This window comes from Sander lucioperca, chromosome 14 (assembly GCF_008315115.2).
Source record: "Sander lucioperca isolate FBNREF2018 chromosome 14, SLUC_FBN_1.2, whole genome shotgun sequence".
NCBI classification, from domain to species: domain Eukaryota; kingdom Metazoa; phylum Chordata; class Actinopteri; order Perciformes; family Percidae; genus Sander; species Sander lucioperca.
Window position 1 is genome coordinate 3,805,012 of NC_050186.1, and position 22,092 is coordinate 3,827,103.

A 22,092-nucleotide genomic window follows, 5' to 3' on the forward strand; every position below is an offset into this window, starting at 1 on the left:
GAGCAGTAGATGAGACGTTAACATAACATATAGCAATACTTTCAGGTCGAGATTAAATATCAACAGACTGTTTATTAACATTAAAGTAGCTAACAAGTTTTCGATAAACAAATAAAAATAAAAATAAAAAAAGCATCGGCGTTTGAGCCCCGCCACAACAGACTCAATTCCTCAGTTTTCCCGGGGACAGTAGCTGGCAACTGTTAACGTTACGCTAAAGTGAGCTAACTTTTTGTACATCACGTTTTAAATGCTTAAACTTACCAGTGGAGAAGAGCTACACAATCACTTGAAAGGGAAATGTTCGTACTCCGACGAGGCTATAAGTGCACACACAAACGGGACCAGAGGCCATCCCATCCACAAAGCAACATCTTGGATAGTAACGTTAACGTAGCTAGTTGACTATGCGGCGGCGAGGCAGGCGAGCAACAGGTCTCCACAGCGCATTCAGCTATAAAAATCCACTACACTGGCAGGGATTGTTACCCGAGCCGCCGCAGTTCTAAACAAAAAACAAATCTCTTCTTCGGAAATTGCTCAGAAGTCGTGTTTGATGGCCACAACACAACATTGAGCTCCCATCAAGCGCAGCCAAGTCACCATTACTGCTGAGAGGAGCGGAATTATTACCCCTCCTTTAGCCCAGCTAGCGTGGGCTGACTGGGAGTAACAAGACACCTTACTATGGCTGTCCATTGGCTCTCTGCTAGGGACTGTCATTTAACCGTTTCTATAGTAACACACACAACTGGGAGTAAAATGTACAGTGAGCATGGATCCTGGAGGCAGAGTCAGGCTTGTTAAATGTGTTATATATATAGCTATCCAACGTTTGTATAGGCACCAAGTTACATAATTGTTCATATAGACTAAAATCAGTTTCAATGCATTTTCGCAAATGAAAAAGTCAAAGAGGTGATGTGGGTCTTAATTAGACCAAATTTGTTACTCAGATAGGCCTACTATTTTACTCTGAAATTATGCACAAATTAGACTGCGTGTAATTTAATATTGGTACAAAAAGTCGAAAATCACAACATCCTTTCAGAGCAGGAAGGCTCTGTAAATGTAGGCCTATTAGTTTGTATGTGGGTTTTTTCCTTCATCCCTGTATCGTGCGAAGGTGCTAACAATTTCCAAACTCAATAAAACATAAAGCTTATCCTATATTTCAGCATTTCCCACAACATCAAAGTTGTTGAGAAGCATATTGAAGTTGTTTAATTGTCACCTAAGCAGTCAGGAAGCAATTCACTGCTGAGTACTTCCTTCCTATGGTGCACTTCAAAACTGCCTCATTTATGGTCTGGGTTGTGCCATCTAGTGGCTGTTAGTCATCATTACATGACATGCTGCCTTATATAAATGGTGACTGGGATTAAAGGGTTATCTCTGCCTGCCCGTGCCTGTCAGTGCTAAAAGGCATGATTATTATCACCAACCATGGGCTGGAACGATAAGACTGGATTACTTAATTTACACCAGTTTTCTCTCTTGATGCAGACAGTTGATATTCATTTTCTTGAACTTTTCCAAAGCTGATGATGTCATTGTACATAATGTTTGACATGTATTCTTGTATAGCCTATATATCTACTCTGAAGTCTTTTAGTTCTAATATTACCTTTTGTTTCCATGTATGTGTGTGTACATACTTTTGCACAAGCATACAACATTTAGGATGCAATGTTGACATTTTTGGGTTATAATTCTGAAGGCACTCTAAGAACCATTTCTTGTAACAATTTCCAGGCCAATCTAAGATCCTGCATGTAGCAATAAGAGACATGTGACCACTTTTATACATATGCCAGTGTGTTTATCCTAAATCTTTTATTTTTATGCATTGAGGACATCTCATTACTTTTATTGTATCAATTCAAGAACACACAATGAACAATTCACAAACATAGAGATGTACTGTACAATATTATAATTTTGTAAATTGTACATTTGCATACACACAAACAGAAAATAGGAGAGTCTTAATTATGTCACTGCACTTTTCCTTTTGTTAATATTTGGAGTTTAGACTTCATTAAAGCTAATTGCTCCATTAGATTGTTGCTTTACTATTAGCAAGTGAAATCGAGCAACAAAAGCCTAATGTCTGATGGGCTGGAATAATCAAACAAAAATGTTTCTTAACATTATATCAATCAATACTGGCGACTAGTCTCAGAAAACCTCTTATAAGGCATTTAGTTATACTGTCTGCTGTCGAATGAATATTCCTACTAGACAGCGAATAACTCCAGATGGCTTTAAGCAAGACTTATTTGAGATTGTGCAGTGCAGGTAGAGATAGTGTGTGACTGGCATTCCACTGCACTATTAATACAGGGTGAATGGCTAAAATGTAGAGAATGTTCTTGCCTCAATAAGGGGACTGGAATGGAATGACAAAACTTTTTTTTTTTAAATCTTCCACCTCTTCTCCAGAGCACGGCATTTCCAAGGAAAGGAGGAGAATAATAAGTTGAGTCATTGAGTAGTTGTAGGTCCTACCCGTGGTATGTGAGCTGTCCTGACTTTCACCAGGGAACACTTTAGACAACCTGTCCCATTGGTCATATTGCATGTGGTAGCTAGTGATTTACAATTATGAAGGTATCTATGTTTAAGGCACTGGCTTCATTTTATTTGCCAATTCTGGCAAGCTTGGAAACTTATAAGCGTCTGACAAACTGCTGCCAGACAGTCTGTTAGTCTCATTTTACTCAATAGCTTTTAATCTCTGTTCATTACCTGAGGCAAAGAGGCCCCATCAGGAGACTGATAGGGGTAACAGGGTCTGAGTAAGTTATGTCTCATAAAGTGCAACCATGGGGTTCTGAATTTGGAATTTCTTCTTCCTTCTATGTCTGTCAATACTGTCCTTAATACCTCATCATCAGTGCTGGTCTGAGTCCCAAGGGTGATTTGCACTGAAGCCTTGAAAGAGTAGCTATGCCTGTTCTAACAGTGGAAATGTGGGGCACCTGGTAGATTGAAGGCATGCGATTTGCTGACTGGTGAGTTTAGCCTTTGGGTCCAGCTGGAGAGCATTAAAAAAAACTTTCCAGGAGCTCTTTTTCACTGCCTTTGAATTGAGTTCCTCGGTCTGCCTAGAGTAAAAAAAAAAACTTGCCATGTCTGGCAATAAAGTGTCAGAGAGCCATCAGATATGAATGTACGCTTATGAGGAGGCTAATGTTTGTAGCTCTGCTGGTCATACATGTAAAGGTTTTCTCAGGCTTGTGCCCTTACTTAAGCATCCAAATCAGCCTAACCTAGGCATATAAAACTCTGATTTGGATAGTGTCTTGTTCAAGCAGGCTTCTGCATTGAGACATCCTCCCACTCTGATGATGGGTGTGGCTGAATAGTCAGAGGCACGTTAGGTGAGCTGACTCTACTGGTCACTGTTCTACCAGTTTTCCAAGTAGCTTATATTACTGGAGAAGAATGCATCTACACTGGACTGGGAAAAGGCCACAACCTCTGTCTCTGATTCACATTATACAATGTTGAGTTGCTGAGTATTAACATTTATCAACTAAGTCTGGGTGTGATTGTTCTGTTGTTCTGGCAAAACATAGTTCTGTGGTTCTGACAAAGACTGGTGACTTCAGGTCATTCTCCTCTTGATCTTGGGCTAGGTGTGGTTGAGTTGACAATTGTTCTGGTGTTAGCTAGAGAAACATGGATCCTTGCTTTTAACCCCTATTTTTCAAGCCATCAGTTATAGCCATATGTGTCACCTGAGTTGTCAATTATTGGGAAAGGTGAGTCTGATATGTATAATTCCTGGAGCACAATCCCAACAAAATCCTATTGCAATGGCATGTCTAAGAAACCATTTGTTGGGTACATTATTGCAGATTTCAGCCAACCCTGGGATTTGTCACATCCCTAATGACCTTGACCTCTGGTTTGTAGCTCTGAGAGAAAAAGAAGAAGCTAGACAGAGTGAGATATGCAGAAAAGAAGAAAATGACAGAGATTCATATGAAAAATATGTATATGGGAACAGCAGCTTGAAGAAGAGACAGGTGCACACAATCTCATGTTGGATTTTAGATGCATCATGATGATCCACATTCGCCTGGGGTGGCTCCGTCTCACACTCAGTGATGTTGTGTTTGGACATAAATCTGGCAAAACTTTTAGACTTTTCAAGGAAGATTATACATTGTCCTCCCCCTTGCTGATGTGCTACCATTTATGGCACACAGTCACCTACATGGTAACAGAAATGTTGGAAAACAAGGAATTTAAGCAAATGTTACAACACTGATGACTCAAACACAGACTGAGAACAGCTGCAAAAAACACTTAAAAACGCCTTTGCTGATGGCTCAGCTCTTTATACTATGAAAACTGAGAAACGCTGCCTACCTTTATCCCTACAATAAATATGGTAATGTTACCAGTGTTGTCAAATGGGTCAGTGGTCAACCAAATATAGACTTAAAATAGCCTACTGCTCAACACCAAACAGCAGCCAAACAAAGTTGGCAAGATTTAGTGAGGTAAGCACCTAGATACTCTCTCCAGGAAGTCGGTGGAGACCAAAACAAAGCATAAACATTTGTTAGGTTCCCAAAATATCAGTTACTGCAGCTTTAACATTGAGATTTTAAATATTTAAATATTTAATCAATCAATTTCAAAATTATATTTTGCATTATAGGGGACCAGGTGGACACCAAGGCCTTGTTGACCTATACAGATGTGACCCAAGGCTTAAAGGGCCATTGGCATGCATGTCAATCCGAGCACATTTACAGATAAGATGAATGATTTGATTACTTATCTTCTGAACACACAAATATACAATGATGAAGACGAATCATATGTCAGGTAATGGAAAATATAATATACTAGACTAACAGCCTACATGATTATATAATTTTGTTTTAATATATATGTATGTATATTTATGTATATAGGCTATATATATATATTATCATTGTATTTTCTTGTTTTCAGTGTTTATTTTTTGTTTATTTTATTTACTGAGAAGCATCGACACTGTTAGCTGTTAGTTGGCCGATGAGAGATATGTGAGATCTGGGCAGCAGCTCAGTGAGACAAACCTAACCAATAACACCCGGCTCCATATATTCTCATTGAGCCTCATAATCGCACTGGCAGGACGGCAAGGATGGGATCAGAGAGATGCTCCTACACTCCCCTCCCGTCCAGCCTCCCTGGGATGTCTTCCGCTCTCTCTCTCTCTCTCTCTCTCTCTCTCTCTCTCTCTCTCTCTCTCTCTCTCTCTCTCTCTCTCTCTCTCTCTCTCTCTCTGCTCGGGCTTTGACGTCAGACGTGCTCCTGCTCGGTTGCTATGGCAACATATTTCCCTATACCCCCTTCCTCTTCCCTCCCTCTCTCTCTCTGCTCTCGTAGGTCCACAATGGTACAGCCAGCATCAGCAAACCTCGGTTCCGTCCATCACTGCTTTTTTTCTTTCCTCATCGTCTTGTTTTGAGTCTTTTTTTTTCTCCTCACCTCTTCGCCATCTTTATGCACGTTTAAAGTCATCCTTTAGCTATGGTCACCGCAATGTTTCTAATCGGGATGTTTTGAAAAAGGACTGTCACCGGACTGGGATCGTCATCAGCTGGCACGGAATGGTAAGGCCGGGTGGGTTTGTTTTATGTGGATGCGATGCTTGCACCCTAGCTGCCTCGAGGGTGGAGTGATGAATATTGATCGGAAGGGAAGGTTAATGAAGTCCACTAGCGATGCCTCGGTGGGAAAGAGTAGGCGACACACACACACACACACACACACACACACACACACACACACACACACACACACACACACACACACACTAAAAAAAATGAACCCCATCTTGATACATTCACCACGATGTTGTTTTATAACAACTAGCAGCACTGTGCGGGGATTTCATTATGGCGTTAGACCTGACCTGACGAAATGTTGTCCATCCGCTCCATCCACACAGGCATCCTGCTATAGACTTACATATCACAGAGCTTAATCATTAGTTTAACCCTTAATGGACATTAAGAATAACATCACATAATAGGCTCATATCCAGGCTGCTTCTCTTTGTTATTTAATATTCTGACTTTGAAATCTGCACCATTTATTTCTGTGAACCATATCCACATACTCTGACTGGTCTTAGGGTGAATAAACACTGTTATGAAGCACGTTATGCATTTTTGATTAGAATTGCAGGGGTGGTGCAAATGGATGATGCTCTTCAAAACACAAGAATTACATGGGCTACACACTGTAGGGCTTACATGCAGACTTTGTCCCTCCTCCCCCTCAGAAGTCAGCTGCGCACCTTGTGCATTATGCAGACCATCACTACTTCACCAGGGATATGGGACCAGCCTCAGATCCATCATAAGTGCTAGAAAAGCAGATGTTCTCAGGCAAACAGTCGGAATTAATGGTGATTTATTGATTAATATAGGTATTTTTTCTCAATGGTGGTTGTAATACTGGTGCCTTAAGTGTGTGTGTGTGGTACTAATTAAGGGAAGGTTTATGTAATTTCTGGAGGCTTTGTCATTAAAACTGAACTCATAACGCAGAGGGGATGGCATGTTGTTCACCCTAATGTGGGTTACATTCTGTGCAGGACACAGTGGATTAAAAGAGATGCAGCCACAGAGGAAAGTACTTTCTTTTCATTTGTTTTGGGCATTCTTCTGCACACGGAAAGCCATTTAATTTCACTGTAAACCCACCTGGCCTATTATGCTGATTGCACAGGTACAAGTATAGAGAGAGTGTTGCATCAACTAAGCTTTCCTGCTTCTGTATTTGTGAGCACAAACAACGGATTTTGTTATTTGGCTTATATTTTTAAGTTTCTCTTTCTTTCTGTATACTTGTTTGGTGCATGCCCATGGTCATGGACTAAATACAGGTGTTTTTCTGTGCCGTCAGTGAAGGTTTAAAGGAGTCACAACAAACTCTCAATGTACAGGACAGAAAATAGAGAGGTTTTAGCGCTGTGACCTTGGGTGCTGAATTATTCAGGAGCAGGCTTCCATGCTTGTGAAAGTGCTGCAGGGAACACGCTTAACAATTAAACAAAGCTTTCACGGGTGTTTCTGCAGTGGCTGAAGAGAGTGATTTAATAGATAAATAGGTGCACCTTATCTCCCTTCTTCATCGTCATCATCATCTTCATCATCTTCATCATCACCATCATCATCATCATCATCATCATCTTGTGGCAAATCATGAATAGTTTTTCAATATTTCTGCTGAAATGCTAAAGTCGCTTCAGTTAATCCAACTTTGTGTTTTATTTGGTAGCCACTGCAGGTCTCCACAAAATGATATTCGGTTATATTGATTTTTAGGTAGGCAGCTTGTTTACCAAGGGAGAATCACCAATGGAAATAGCCAACAGCAGACCAACGTTATCTTGCAGTAGATTATGCTTGCATTTTAATTCCATTTTGTTTTTGAAGAATTCAGACCATCGGTATACTAATCCTTTGTTGTGTAACAAAATAAGACAATGTATTAAGACAAGATAACGGTAAGGTTGCAAACTAAGACAACAACTAATGATTATACTAACTATTAATTAAACAGCTGATTATTTTCCTGGTTAATTGATTATCTGTTTGGTCTGTTCATGTTATGAAATCATTAAAATGTCCAACAGATGTATTGTTTTGTCAAACTAACAGTCCAAAACCCAAATGTATTCAGTTTACAATTAAGAAGCTGACGTTATAGGGAATGTTGGCCATTTCTACTTTAAAAAAATGACTTTAACAATTAATCGTTTATTAAAAACAGTTTCCGATTAATATTTTGATTATTGGCTAATCATTGATCGAGGTAAATGGCTCAACTAGAGTGAAGTTGATAAACACAATAGAAAGGAATAGTCTACAGGATTTGAATTAATTCTGGTGTCCTGTCAGTCCCTGGATGATGGTAACAAAACAGGTCAGCATCTTAATTTTAACTAAAGGAATTAGAAATATCCATAACAGCATGAGCTATCATGAAATATAATGTTTTCAGAGAAAAGGATAACCAACAACAACAAAAAGACAAATGACGAAATACCAGTCCAGTTCACGATAGCTGCGAAGGTTTAAAGAGGCTGAATGTGAGAAGTTCCAACACAATTCTTGCTGACCATCAATTACTTAAATGTCCTCATCAGTCTTACCGTTCTGCCATGGTTCTCATGATTATATGGAAGGTCACAGTTGCCATTAGAAGAGGATGGATGACTGAAGAGCGCTGACATAGTCTATCAACACCCAAATGCCCTGGTCGAGCGTTGTTCCTTGCTATTACTGTGGTTTTTATAACCCATCCCTCCATGAAGTAATGGTAATTTCAACAGTTGTGTCATGGTACAAAACCAAACAAGGATGGGAAAAAAGAAGATAGACAAAGAATTTGGTTGAGAAAAAGGTAGTATGAGACAAATAAATGTATGTCTGAAGTATGTGTTTGCATGAGCAGGAGTTTGTTTCTCTTCATCCCTGATGTAATGTTTGTTTCATATTATTAAGCCAACATAGATATTACCAGAAAAAAAACAGTGACACAGTATTATAAATTCTTATGCAATTGAGTTTTATTTACCCCACCTGACGTCGATCAAAATGAGCTTCTTAATGCTTTTATGGTCGTGACTGCTGCCATTAAATTGCAAATAATTATTATTACTATAATGGACAAATAATGTTTTGTCTGACTGTATTTAGATCTGAAGTGATAGCTGTGTGTGGGGAACTACAGTTTTATTCTAAATAAAATTAAATGATTGCTGCATGAAAGTTGATTCTCTGAGGCTGTAGCATTGCTTCCCAAACAGACCAGACAAACAGAGAAATGTGCCTGCAGAGTGAGATGCACAGTTACATAATTGGATTTGATCTGACAAATATGCAGCTTTTATTTGCTTTTATTTGCTCAGCAGATATCTGAGTGCAATACTTTAAGCTGTGTTAGATTTAGTCCCAATCTGCTTGCAGCACATCTGTGAAGGGACTTAAGAGTCACTAAGGGTCAGGCACTGAGGCAACTCAGAGGCCATCAAAGGATTTTAGAGGGGGCAGTAAATCCAGGCTAAATACAATGCTGAAAACCTGCCTTATATCACCAAACTTTCCACATTTAAGATTGGTGTCATTAAACACTGCTTAAGCTAAAGGCATAGAAGAAATTCATAATCCAGTTTGTTATGAGGATGCACATATAAGTAATTTGGGCATATGACAAATATTAATGCATCAAGTACAAGGTGTGGTGAAGTATATGAGATGGACATACTTTTGCAGCAGTGATCTATTTTAGAAAACAGTCTCTACTGCAACCATGGCATCAGGATAGCTCTGTGATCATGTCAAATGAAATATTTGTTATGTGTTATGAATATGTTTAGTAGGTTGTTTTACAAAAGGCACAGTGGTTTCAATAAAATGCTCCGGCCTTTTTCCTTTACCTAATGAATTTCAGATTCTGTAAGAAAAGCTGTAAATCCGTTGAATGTGCTCATGCACCTGCCAAAGCTGTATGTGTTGCTACCATGCGGCTTATCAGAAAAGTGCAGAGTAAGCGGTTTTTCAGCTAACATGTCAGTTGTTTACTTTCGAGTGAATCAAGGGATGTGAGTGAGACAACAAACACGAGCACAGACAGATAGTATACATGTTTTTTAGCTGTATAGAAAGAAATTAATGCGATTTCAGCGAGCATTCAGATTTGCAGTCTGTAGATGAGCACGGGAGTCGGTAACCCTGTTTTCCTGGCTGTATCTGCAGTTTGAAGTGCTTCCCTTCCCCTCCCCTGAGCCCAAATGGGAGGCTGTACTGCGTTTGACTCGGGCTGCACAGTAAAGGCAAGGCAAGGCTGCATACTGCAGGAGAGGCTGAGGCTGCTGAACCAAGCACTCACAATGGAGCTCCGAGGGAGGGGGAGGGGAGACGGTAGCAGCGAGGCTGGGAGCCTAGGAGCAGGAATGGTGGGAGCGAGGGAGGGACAAAAGAAAGGCAGGAAAAGGGAGAAGGCAGGCTCTCATCAGTGTTGAGGATGGAGGGAAGAATGATGACTATAGATGGAAGATGTGGTGGTGCGACATTCACAAAATGTGTATAAGTCTGAACGCATGACAGAGGGAAGAATGAGTGGTGGGAGGAGAGAAAACAAAGATGGATACGACAGGAAACAATAACACTGGTGTGCAGGCCAGGGAGGCACATTGTGTTTTATTAGTAGCCCTCTGGTTCTATAGCAGTCAATCAACCTATTTAATGCAGATATAAAACATTGTCTATAACTCAACTCAAATCCTAGCTGACACACACAACTATGACATGTCTTTCTGTATATACCATACTGTGGGCTACACTGAGTCAGAAACAGTCTGTAAAATGCGATGTTCCTCGTTTTTTCAGAAATCTATGTAAAATGTTTTCATGAGATATTTCACTACCAATGTTTCTATGAAATTAACTTCTAGTCAAACATAAGAATTTTTTTTGTAGATATTGGCATGGCATGTCCCCTGGCTGCACTTCTTCAACAAGTAATGAAATGGACTCTCATGACACACAGGAATTATCTCATATTCTGTCATTAAATAATGGTGTGCAGGTTTTTAACCTTAAGAAAAGCTCTAAATTTAGATGAATGGGCCGATACACCTGCTTTGCCAAAGCTGAAAAACATCACACTGTTGCTGTAAGCATTTCATGTCAGATATTATCAATAGATTGAATATTCATAATTTGCAGCAATCCATATAACACGTTAGTCTTAATTTTTGTCTGATGTCATAGTGTTGACCACACTCACAGAACCACAACTTTGTTGGCTAGCATACCTTGCATAGTAAAATCTTTATATGGATGGTTTGCATTTTATTGTAGGGTCTATTGCTTCTGATGTTGTCATGTTGTGGTTGATCTAACTTGTTCAATCAGGCATAGGGCATTATGTAAAATATTTCTGAATACAGAAATGGTAGACAAATACTGGAGTGTAATGTAAGATTTGGGAGGAAATGTGTGATCATTCAAGGAAGTGAGTAGTCCTCGTGTACTTGTAACTTCTTATCCCATCACACAGTGGCGTTTTCTGTTTCAGTGGTTACTGACTAAATAAATAATATTCAGTATTAACAATAATAGAATAAAGTCAGCTAATTTAAAGAGCTATACACTATTTAATAACACAGCAAAAGTAACTAATGTAAGCAATTTGTCTGGTGTGAGTATGTGAAAGCAGCATAAACTGTAACTAGTGCATTGGCTCATAACAGTTTAATTACATTGGATCACAACATCCTCACATTCTTTAATAGTAGTGTATCTCAATCATGGTCCTCCAGCCATCCAATCAGAGGCTGATATGCACCTTGGTCGCCAGGCGTGCCTGTAAACTAGCAAGTGAAACAAAAAAAAAATAAAAGCACCCCACAGTAGATCGTGCTGGGATTAAGAGCAAAGTTGTACAACGGGACCCAGTATGCAGTGTGATCATTGGTTTGCCTGAGGCATGGTTGTGCCCATGAGAGCGTATGTAACAGAATGCCCAGGATCCAAATACCAAAGACCAGCCACAACTGCAGAGCACAAACACGCACGCACACACACACACACACACACACACACACACACACACACACACACACACACACACACACACACACACACACACACACACACACAGGTTTGTGGCACTATCTTTGTGGGGATCCGTCATTGACATAATGCATTTCCTAGCCCCTTACCCTAACCATAACCTAATTATATCCCTAATCCTACAACCAAGTCTTAACCCTCAAACAGCCCTTTAGACTTGTCGGGTCCAGCATTTTGGCCCCACAAAACTGTCGGGACTCCACAAGTATACTTGACTCCCGGTTTTTGGACCCCACGAATATAGTTAAACAAGTCCACCCACACACACACACACACACACACACACACACACACACACACACCAGCACAATTCAGCATCAGCATGGCCATACAGCACTGGAGATAAATGGTCTACTGTATCATGCATTAGCCCCTTCAAGATAATTAAAACCACTGCTCTCGCTTTTTTTGTTTTATTCTTGAGTTTCTTTAGTTTTTTCTCACACTAATAACGGTTTTCTCATCGGTGTAACAGACCCGGCCTTTTGTAATTGTGCAACACATTTGTGTCTGAAAGGGTTTGTGTGAGAGAGAGACTAATGAGTGTGTTGCTTTGGCACAGGCTCTAAGTTAACTCTTAAACAGATTTGAATTTGCGATCACAGCTTGGTAAATTCAGAATACACTATGAGACATGAAGAAGAAGGAAATGCAGCACTACAACATCCTGACTGACTGCTACAAATTGGCAATTTTATACAATCTATAGAACTCCTGTGCAGAAACTCTGATGCAACACCAAGTAACACTCTTGAGTAAGCCTCAGGAGCTGTATACAGGAGGGGGAAACTTTTAAGAAATTGTAGTTGCAAAAGTTATTTGATGCCAGTATATTCCCCTGATTTCTTTCTCTGAAGATCAAGCCACGATGTCATCTTTCTTTTCTTTTGAGTAGGGCTGGAAATGGAAATTCAATACTAATTGAGTACCAACCAAATTGTGTCAGTGGAACCAAGTATCAAACAAGTACGGAATGTTGAAAATGTGGCTACTTTTGTTAAATAAAAAGCAAAAAAAAGGGTTTATTCATTATCGCCTAAATGTAAGGTATCAAAAAAAAGTATTGTAGTATCAGTTCCAAGTTGGCACTTAAAACAATACACTGCTATAGTTTCTATTAGAGTTTCCAAACAAACAATGCAGTAGCACTGACAAGACCCATGAAGTTAGGAAAACTCTTTAGGCACTTTGTGCCCCACATGGAGCAGTATAGCAGCCATAGTTTTGTCACTGCTTTTACTATTAGTTTTACACTGATGCTGTCTTACCGCACCCTCAGCTACTTACTCATCCTCACCACTAAACACTCAACTCTTTGACAGTCCATCACAGTGTTAATGGCAGGACTACCGAAGTCTACTGTACATGCACAGCTGTAATGTGTTTATAAACATAACAAACCATGCTCATTGTTTGCATGTTTAGGTAGTTTTTGTGAAGTTCATTGAAAATGAATGTGAATTATAATTCATTTTAATCTTTATTAATCTCTTGTACCACCTGCTTCGGATAAACTGGACTATACAAGACAAATTCAACCTCTCAATCAACCGGCATTAGCTCGTACTGATGAGACATATTGTAGTTAGAATGATTTATGGGCATTTTGGAATGGTGCTGAGTGTAGTATTAGCTGCAAGCAGAGCAGCATTTCAAGACCACTATCAGCAGATTCTGGTCAGAGGGTTGAACAAACAAGCACAGAATCTGCTGTCAGCTTCACAAAGGGAATAAATAACTGTAACGTGATTTGATATGTCATTTTTGTCACATTTTCGTGATTAAACGTTACCGATAATTACACCAATCAATTTGTTTTTTTAATGACATGACAGTCCCCGCTTCCTGACTTATTGTTAGTCTGTGTACATTTTCGAAAACGACAGCTGCAAGGTAAATTGTTTATAGTCTTTATCCAGTTAAGATGCCACATAGTTTTATGGTTCGGCTCCATATTTACAGGTCTAACATCTATTGTTTGACATCTCATCGGAAATAATCCACCAAGTCCACTTGAAATGGGCAACATATAAAAAGACTCTGAGATTCATATACATGCACAATATTTGTCATGATTTAATTTTAACACAAAAATGAAAAGCTTAACATCATGATTCTGTTTTTCTTTCCTCTTCATCCGTGTTTTTTTCTCCTGTCTTACTAAAGGGGTGTCAAATCATGCTATTTCTTTTTTTACTATTCAGCATTATATACTATCGTTCAAAAGTTTGGAATCACTTGATGGTTTTCTTCTTTCCTTTATTAACATAAAAACTGTATAATTCAGACACCAAATGTATTAGTTACAATTTAGCAACATTATTATAGTTCTAGTTGTTACAGTGATATAATCAGATTAAGTGAAATAAAGAGAAAACCCCAATCTAAACCAAATATGTTTGTCCAGTGTAGGTGTATGAAATATAGCGCTAACTATTGCCCACACAGCCTAACATCATCTTCAGAGATGATCCTGGTTATGTTTGAATTATTAAAGTGTGCTGCTGGATCACAAACATTTTGGCCAAGTGAGAGGTTTAATATGTTATGTACACAGATGGCTAAAGATTAAAGCGGCACAGATGTAGCTAGCTAGGTGGTGGGGCTGTTAGATTAATAGCAAATATTGTGCTGGTTAACGTGGTAGCAGTGATGTTTGTCATGTTAAACATACAGCTGTGATGGGAAATTACAACAGTGGTTTGAGGGATTGCAAATTATGTATATGGACGCACTAAAAAATCCAGAGCTGTCAAGTAACGAAGTACAAATACTTTGTTACCTTACTTAGTAGAAAGTAGAAATTTTGGGTATCTATACTTTACTGAAGTACTTATTTTACAGCAGACTTTTTACTTCTACTCCTTACATTTTCATGCAATTATCTGTACTTTCTACTCCTTACATTTTAAAAATAGCCTTGTTACTCCTATTTCAGTTCGGCTTGTTTTCATTCCGGCTTGTCATCGTTTAAAAAACCCCAAAAACTATTCAGATAAATCGCGCCATCCGGATAAAGTGAATTTGATTGTGGTTGGATGACAAGTATAAACATATACCATTCCGACACCCTATTGGTTTGTATGCGATCCATCGCACCTGCACATGACACAAATCACGTCACACTCCAGCAACAAAATAGCAGACGTATGTAGCCTAGTACGAAGATGTCCGTGGCAGAGACTCAAGAGAACTCGAGCGAAATGTCCCAACCAAGCACCGGCAATTTTCTTGTCCAGTTTTGTTATCTTACATCCGTTGCCCTCACAGATTCCTGCAGCTAAGCTTGGATGTACATTTACATTCCAATGAAGGCTATTGATAACATGCCTCGGAAGTTTGACTTTTTGCACCACTACAATACTTATAGGCAATTAGTCATCATATCTTCCGCTCCATGAAACACATGTTAATGCTCAGTAGTACACATATATGGTTCTTTAATGTATTTGCATTGTACTAAAATGCATTCATTTTCAATGGGCATGAATGCGGCTGAAACAGGTGCATCCCACATTTTTTAACATTAACATTTGAATATAACATTATAGTCATTATGGCCTTTAGAAAAATGTTTTTTTGTGGAGGTGGGCCCCCTGTGGCGCGGCCTAAGCTTTTGTCCTTAATGGCATTTTTTCCCCCTTACATTACTTTTACTTTTATACTTTAAGTAGTTTTGAAACCAGTACTTTTACACTTTTACTTGAGTAAAAAGCTTGAGTTGATACTTCAACTTCTACTGAAGTCTTTTTAAACCCTAGTATCTATACTTCTACCTGAGTAATGAATGTGAACACTTTTGACACCTCTGAAAGAATCATATCTTAAACCTTTTCTTATAACCATTCCCATCCTCCCAACTCTAATTTCAGTCTGTATATGATTATTTTAGTTGTAGTCATGCAGCCACTTTAGTGTATCAGAATCTTCAAATTGCTTGGCATATGGTAAAACGTAACTGTGGTAGAGAAAAAGGTTGGCCCAAATAGGCCAAATCAAACATCCCACACACACTTTGTGTCCCACATCTCTTTTTTAACACTGCCCTGCTCCCTTTGGATTTAGCAGAGACACTAAAGCCTTGACTGTGACATTATTAGAGGACTGGTGGAGCTAAGTGATACATTTGTGTCCTAAAAGTCCTAGATTTACCTCCTGAGAGCAAATTGCAAACCCATATCCTTTCAACTGCTTTTCTAGGTTTTGTGAAAGATGCCAAACCATTTATGACCACACAACCACTCTTGCTAGGCCAGTAAAAATCGCTTTTTTAAAAATTATTTTCAGGGCCTACATAAACATCACATATCAATTTATTCAGAAGAGATGATTAGCAACCTGGGAGCTTCATTACCTGGAAAACCCTTGAAGCCAGAGTCATTGTGAGCGATAGCCACAGCCCATTTAGCTCCTGCTTAATGTGGGAGCCATTGTTGTTCAGAGATTTCGTTCTTCTTTATTCCTCTAATGCAATCTTTTGAACTGAACTGCCAACAAAAAAGCTCCAGAAAATTTGCAAATCTACATTTAAACCAAACTGACCCACTAGCTGCTCTTTCACAGCTTTGCCAACACTTACTATACTACTTTTATGCAAATGCAATGCCTGGTGGTACAAGCTCTTTGAAATATTGCTTTGTATGTGATAGCAGTATTACATTAAATATAACTCAATGAAACTGCATGCATTATCTCCTCCGTGTCTAAATAAACTCACAGGTTCCCTGAAAGTTGAAGGTGTTAATGAGTTTAGCGTCAAAGTGAAAAAGTTTGAGTCTGAATAAGTGCGTACAATGTCAAAGAGGATGACAGGAGAAATGTTTATTATTTTGGCTGTTGACTGAACTATATGTATGTATTTGCGGTGCTAAGATTAAAATCATTCACAAATGTAGGGAGTTGCACAATTCATATGTCACAGATCTCATTACTTGAATTTACACTTTCAAAGGGATACATGTTAAAGCTTTCAGTTTTTTTAAAGGAGTAGTTCTACATTTCTTTAAATAAGCTTATTGCCTTTTGATGCTGAGAATTAGATGAGAAGATCGATACCACTTTCATATCTATATGCTAAATATGAAGCTACAGCCAGCAGCAGTTAGCTTAGCTTAGCATAAGACATGTTAAGAAAAGGAAGAAAAAGGATACGGAAAGTAGTGACATGTTGACATCATGTTATGATATCATCTTATCTGCAGGTAAAGGGGAGTACGAGGAGGAGAAATATTAGACTTCAGCTTGCCAGGAAGTCATCAACAAACATGACCGTATTTTCTTTCAATTCTTGATGACGGCAGATATATTCAGGTCTTTTTTTTTTTTTTTAACCCAAGTCACACCAGCATCTTGAAACACAAAGACATTGGTCATTGTAGCCATGCTATATTGTACTCTGATGAAGAATTGATTATATTGGTCAATTCTAGTGTGACGACTTGTTTTGCTCACTCTTATTGACAATGATGGGGACAGAGTAGAGAGAACACAGCAGTGAATTCAATCCCACACCAGGAGAGGTGTAAGTACAACAGCCCAAACAACTATTCCATCACTGTGCACTAGAATTCTTTACTCAGAAAGACTGTAAATCAAACTGCTGTAATGTAAATGATCTGTAATGTGTTGCAGGTGATTCAGGATGAATCCAGATGTAGATGAATGTACCACTACTCTTTGTAGTTTATATGTTTGGGATCAGTTCATTTCCCATCATATATAGAAATTGCAGGTGCATAGACTGAAAGTTCCTGTTACCGATGTCCACGTCCAAGTCTTAACCCTCAAACAGCCCTTTACACTTGTGGGGTCCAGCATTTTGGCCCCACAAAGCTGTTGGGACACCACAAGTATACTGGACTCCCGGTTTTTGGACCCCACAAATATAGTTAAACAAGCACACACACACACACACACACACACACACACACACACACACACACACACACACACACACACACACACACACACACACACACACACACTCTCTCACTCCTTGACTCTGTCTCTCCTCTGTTTGTGTCTTCCAGGTATTTATGAGCAGACATTTCTTATATAACTGCAGCCAACCAATCCTGGATGTGAAGATAGCCTTTTGTCAGGTGTGTGTTCCTTACAGGTAAAAAAGGTAGGGCACTCATTCACTTCCATTTCCCCTTCATTGCTCTATATGTTGTGGTATTGTTGTGTTTCTGTATGTAAAAAAAATAGATAACTTAAGAACAGTTTTACTTAAAAGACATTTCATCTGAAGAATAAATATATAAAGGAGCATAATCATGTTAATGTGAATCTCAAAATGGGTTCCACTTGTGATTAGTAGCTCTAGTGTAAATATCCTGTGACAATATCTTTTTTTCAGAAGAGTTTGTAGCTTTGTGTTTATAATTAATGTAATGCAAAGCAAACAATTATTCAGGTAGACCTGATTTTCCACTAAGTTCAACACCTCAAGTGTTTATCTGACACTGAGATCTCAACTTAAGACAAAACAGAGAAGTGGCTTCCTAACTGAAGCTTAATTGCCCGTCTCCTCTTGAGTTTTGACAGTGTAAACGCAGACCTCCTGTGGCTATGTCATTTCATAAACTGTGCTGTCTATATCACAAGTCTGCGTGTGTAAGGACTGCGTGGTGTGCTACAGGCTATTTTGCTGTAGCTCAAATTATTAACATGTTTTGCATGGGATGTCTGCGTTACACATGCATGTGTAATGCTTAATGCTTAATAGCCACTATAGCTGGACATACAGCAAAGGCTGCAGTCCACTGTATTGGAATAATCAGATCATAGGTTTAGTTGGCTTGCCGGGCCGTGGTGAATTTTAATGTATTACATCATATATATTAATTTTTCATGGCGTCTGTGGGAAGTGTTTCAAACTTGTGCCCCTCAGTAAAGCACAGCGGCATAACTTTGTTTGGTTTGTGAGCTGTGTTGTAATTACCCAGTCTGTAATTACCTGATATTTTTGTCGTGGCACTGTTTGTTCAACTGTTCTGCCCAAGTAATTACAGCCTGATTATTATTGTGCGCACATTCATAAAAAAATAATGTCTTTAGTCTTGTGAATACAGTAAAGACATTAGTGTTACTAATATCATTACATGTCTATTATAGGGTTTACATTTCTGCATGGAGACAGTGTAAGTGTAAACTCAACTGTATGTCCTGTCCTATTTATTCTACTTTCCCAGTTTGACCTTTTTCCTCCCTAACACACACTTTTTTGTTGTTTGGAAAAGTACCAATATAGACTCTTTAAATACAGACAAGGTATCGATAATAGGCAATAGCAGCAGCTAAATAGATTTTGACTGTTTTAACTGATTTATTGATGGTTGATGATTTACCAATAATAACTTCACAAAATGAAATGTACGATATGAATTTTACTGTTATTGTGCAAATTGATGATTCCCGTCCAGAGGTTTTATTGCCAGATAAGAAAACACATACATCTTCTGCATCAATACAAACTTTCTGAGTCTTTCTGCTGTGTTTGCCCCATGCAGGGTTTTGGAAAACAAGTGGATGTGTCATATATCGCCAAACATTACAACATGAGCAAAAGCAAAGTGGACAACCAGTTCTACAGTGTGGAAGTGGGAGACTCCACCTTCACAGTTTTAAAACGTTACCAGAATTTAAAGGCCATTGGCTCTGGAGCTCAGGGAATTGTCTGGTAAGTGCTCAACTGTGCATTTCTTTTATGCCTTGTTTTACATCATGTCACGCTATTTGATGTGTTTTTTAATGTAGCATTTAATGTGTGATTACCTCATTTGGCTGTTAGTTGTTCTTCTAATTGGCTTGTAGTTTATTGCTGTGGGAGATTATTAAGGGAGGAGAATCTCTGCTTATTGTTTTGACTGTTGTGTGAGTGAAGGGCTGCAAAATGTAATTTTAGAAAATTGTATGAAGTTTTCATGATTGATTTGGCAATGGGAAAGTCATGTTTACAGTTCTCCTGAAACCCTGATGTGTTTCCATTTTGCCTGACCAATCATAACATCTGAGAGCACAGCATGCAGCATGACTCATCTTTGCAGAAATGTTGTGATGAACAACATGAAAGAGAATGAATCAGCTCAATGTAAAGCTTGTGAATGTAGAAATCTATTTACTTATTTCTTTAAGGGATCATTTTTTACATCCTTTGGGTTTTAATCCTGCAATGGCAAACGGATAGAAGTTCCTTTGAAAGGGCAAATAAATCTGGATAATGAATAGTTTCTGAAGCTGGTGAACAAGAATATTTTAGATCACAATTAGTTAAGAGAAACAAATTATTTTTAACTATGTCATCTTCCATTATTACTGTGAATATTAAAACTAACTGTACTGACTAGGCTTTAGCTAAACCACAAAGTCATTAAGTAGTTGTGTGTTGTGTTTGTTTCCCCAAAACAAATTCAGGAAAATGGCAGCAATTCAGTGGTACATTTTTTTTTAAAATAATCTCTCTGATGGTTTTGGTAAATTTTAATTGCAACTAACTGACTGGCTGACCTTTTGAAGCAGAGCACCTAACTAAGAAGCACACCTGTTTCGTCTTATGAACCAATTAAATAGTGATATATTTATTTTATGTTAGAATTTAGAGAGTTAGAAGGGTAAATAATAAATAAGCCAACAAGAAAATGAAAGTGAAAATGAAAGATTATTGCTGCTACTACTTTAAGAAAGTGTCAAAATATGAGGACAGGAAGGAAGCTGGAGAGATACCTCCTGGGCACTGCAGTGGTACCCTTGAGCAAAGTCACTGAACCCACAACTGCTTAGGGCGCCATCCTGTGAGGCAGCCCCCTCACTCTGACATCTCTCCATACATTGTGTGTGTGTGTGTGTGTGTGTGTGTGTGTGTGTGTGTGTGTGTGTGAATATTAAGGTTTATTAAAGTATACACTAAACATTAAATGTGGAGTGCATGGCCACTTATAGGCTCATCTCCTCTCCTGCTATGAGCTGATGACATATCTGTTGTTAAGAATATGGATGTGTAGACTGTAAGGGCCGAACACGATGGGTACTTATGTGAGTCCTTAATCTGGATTGCAGAGAGAGTTCGTATTCATTGTAATTCATCTCACGCCTGCCCTGTCAGAATGCAGTGGTGCCGCTGCCAAAGCTCCACTTAAAGGAATGCATCTTACAGTCGTTGTCAAAAGACCAAACAAATATATGTTATATTTATGGTAATGCAGTGTCACTGTGGTGATATACTTGCCTCAGAGACGCTCCCTGGGATGAGCCAAGTTGACATGTTTTATATCTGCGTTTCTTATGTAGTGTTTAAAGAATCACTGGCTCTCAACACTCTAAACCCCCTTCCCCTCCACTCGCCCATTTTTCATTGTCCTTTCTTTGTTTCCCATGCCCTCAGAACCTTCTCTCCTTATACTCCAAAGCAATTTTGTGCATTTGTGAAGGAGCTTGGGCAGGCTATAACTGCTAATGCTGGGATTGTGCCCATTTGAAGGATATTGTAGAAATAGATGGCAGGGAGAGAGTGCAAATCTAATTTAACCTGCTCTGCTGTGTGCTGCTTAGCTCTGCCCACAGCTGTCATCTGTGTCATATGGTGACGACATTAGCCGGATCGAACCACATAAAACCCCAAAGACTAGAGATCAAACAGGACACACTATGGAAATAGTCTCATTTAGATGTTAATAAGCACATCAACAGCACACTACAAACCAACCATGACACGTGCATTTATGTTGGAAGAATGATTTTGTCTTAATGTGGTGATAAAATGATTAGAGTGTCTTGCTTACTGTGCATGCACTGATCAGGTATTACTAGATAAACATTGGTCTGATTTTGCACAGAGTTTAATTCTTTTCCACCAACAGTTATAACATACATGCACTCACGACAGCTTGTATGTAAATTACAATATACTAAGTAATCCAAAAGATTATCAACAGTGAGTACAGTAAGTATTCATTCTGCTTTTCTTATGCAATGAGGAGTGTCTTGCCTCTGTAAAGCCTGAGAACATGTTAATGAGGGAACACTTGTATTACTGGCACGGCTCAGACTCACTCCGCCAATGTTGTCGGCCACCAACATCCCAATCTGTGCACATCTCTGCCCTTATGACTTGTGTGCTTGGTCACAATGAGCTTTCAGAAGCATCTAAGAAGGGATAAAGGCTTTAAGTAGTGTAGCTGGTCATGACATCATCTTTCACTCAGCCAGAAAAGTGATCACAGGCGTAAATCCGTATTGGAGCAATGCTTTTATGAAAGGCTCCACTGTTTCCATGGTCACACACCATCCCTGGCGTACAGTCTCCAGAGAAATGACAAACCAGTTGTATCCCACCCAGCTATCCACAAACCCACACACAGTGTCATTTTGATTAGGGCTGCAGTAAGCCTGCATACAGCATTGAAACTCAATTTATTATATCTTTTAG

General features: G+C 39.0%; 2 protein-coding genes across 22 annotated transcripts in view; one reads left to right on the plus strand and one right to left on the minus strand.

Annotated features, from left to right (window-relative positions):
• Positions 1-661, minus strand: part of ptpn13 (protein tyrosine phosphatase non-receptor type 13) — a 46,778-nt gene extending 46,117 nt beyond the window's left edge. For 4 of the 5 annotated variants that reach the window (XR_004894987.1, XM_031317542.2, XM_031317541.2 and 1 more), the window contains exon 1: positions 265-660. The gene's annotated coding sequence lies outside the window, so the exon portion shown is untranslated. Of the gene's footprint in view, positions 1-264 lie in introns of all 5 variants that reach the window. The other variant, XM_031317539.2, reaches the window with a different exon arrangement.
• Positions 662-5,333: 4,672 nt separating this feature from the next.
• Positions 5,334-22,092, plus strand: part of mapk10 (mitogen-activated protein kinase 10) — a 38,150-nt gene continuing 21,391 nt past the window's right edge. For 2 of the 17 annotated variants that reach the window (XM_035991899.1, XM_035991898.1), the window contains exons 1-4: positions 6,352-6,424; positions 6,614-6,651; positions 17,693-17,764; positions 19,178-19,347. In XM_035991899.1, the coding sequence (XP_035847792.1) occupies positions 6,634-6,651; positions 17,693-17,764; positions 19,178-19,347 (260 nt within the window). In that variant the 5' untranslated portion in view covers positions 6,352-6,424; positions 6,614-6,633. Of the gene's footprint in view, positions 5,625-6,344; positions 6,425-6,607; positions 6,652-17,692; positions 17,791-19,177; positions 19,348-22,092 lie in introns of those variants that run through there. The other 15 variants (XM_035991895.1, XM_035991894.1, XR_004895127.1 and 12 more) reach the window with 13 other exon arrangements.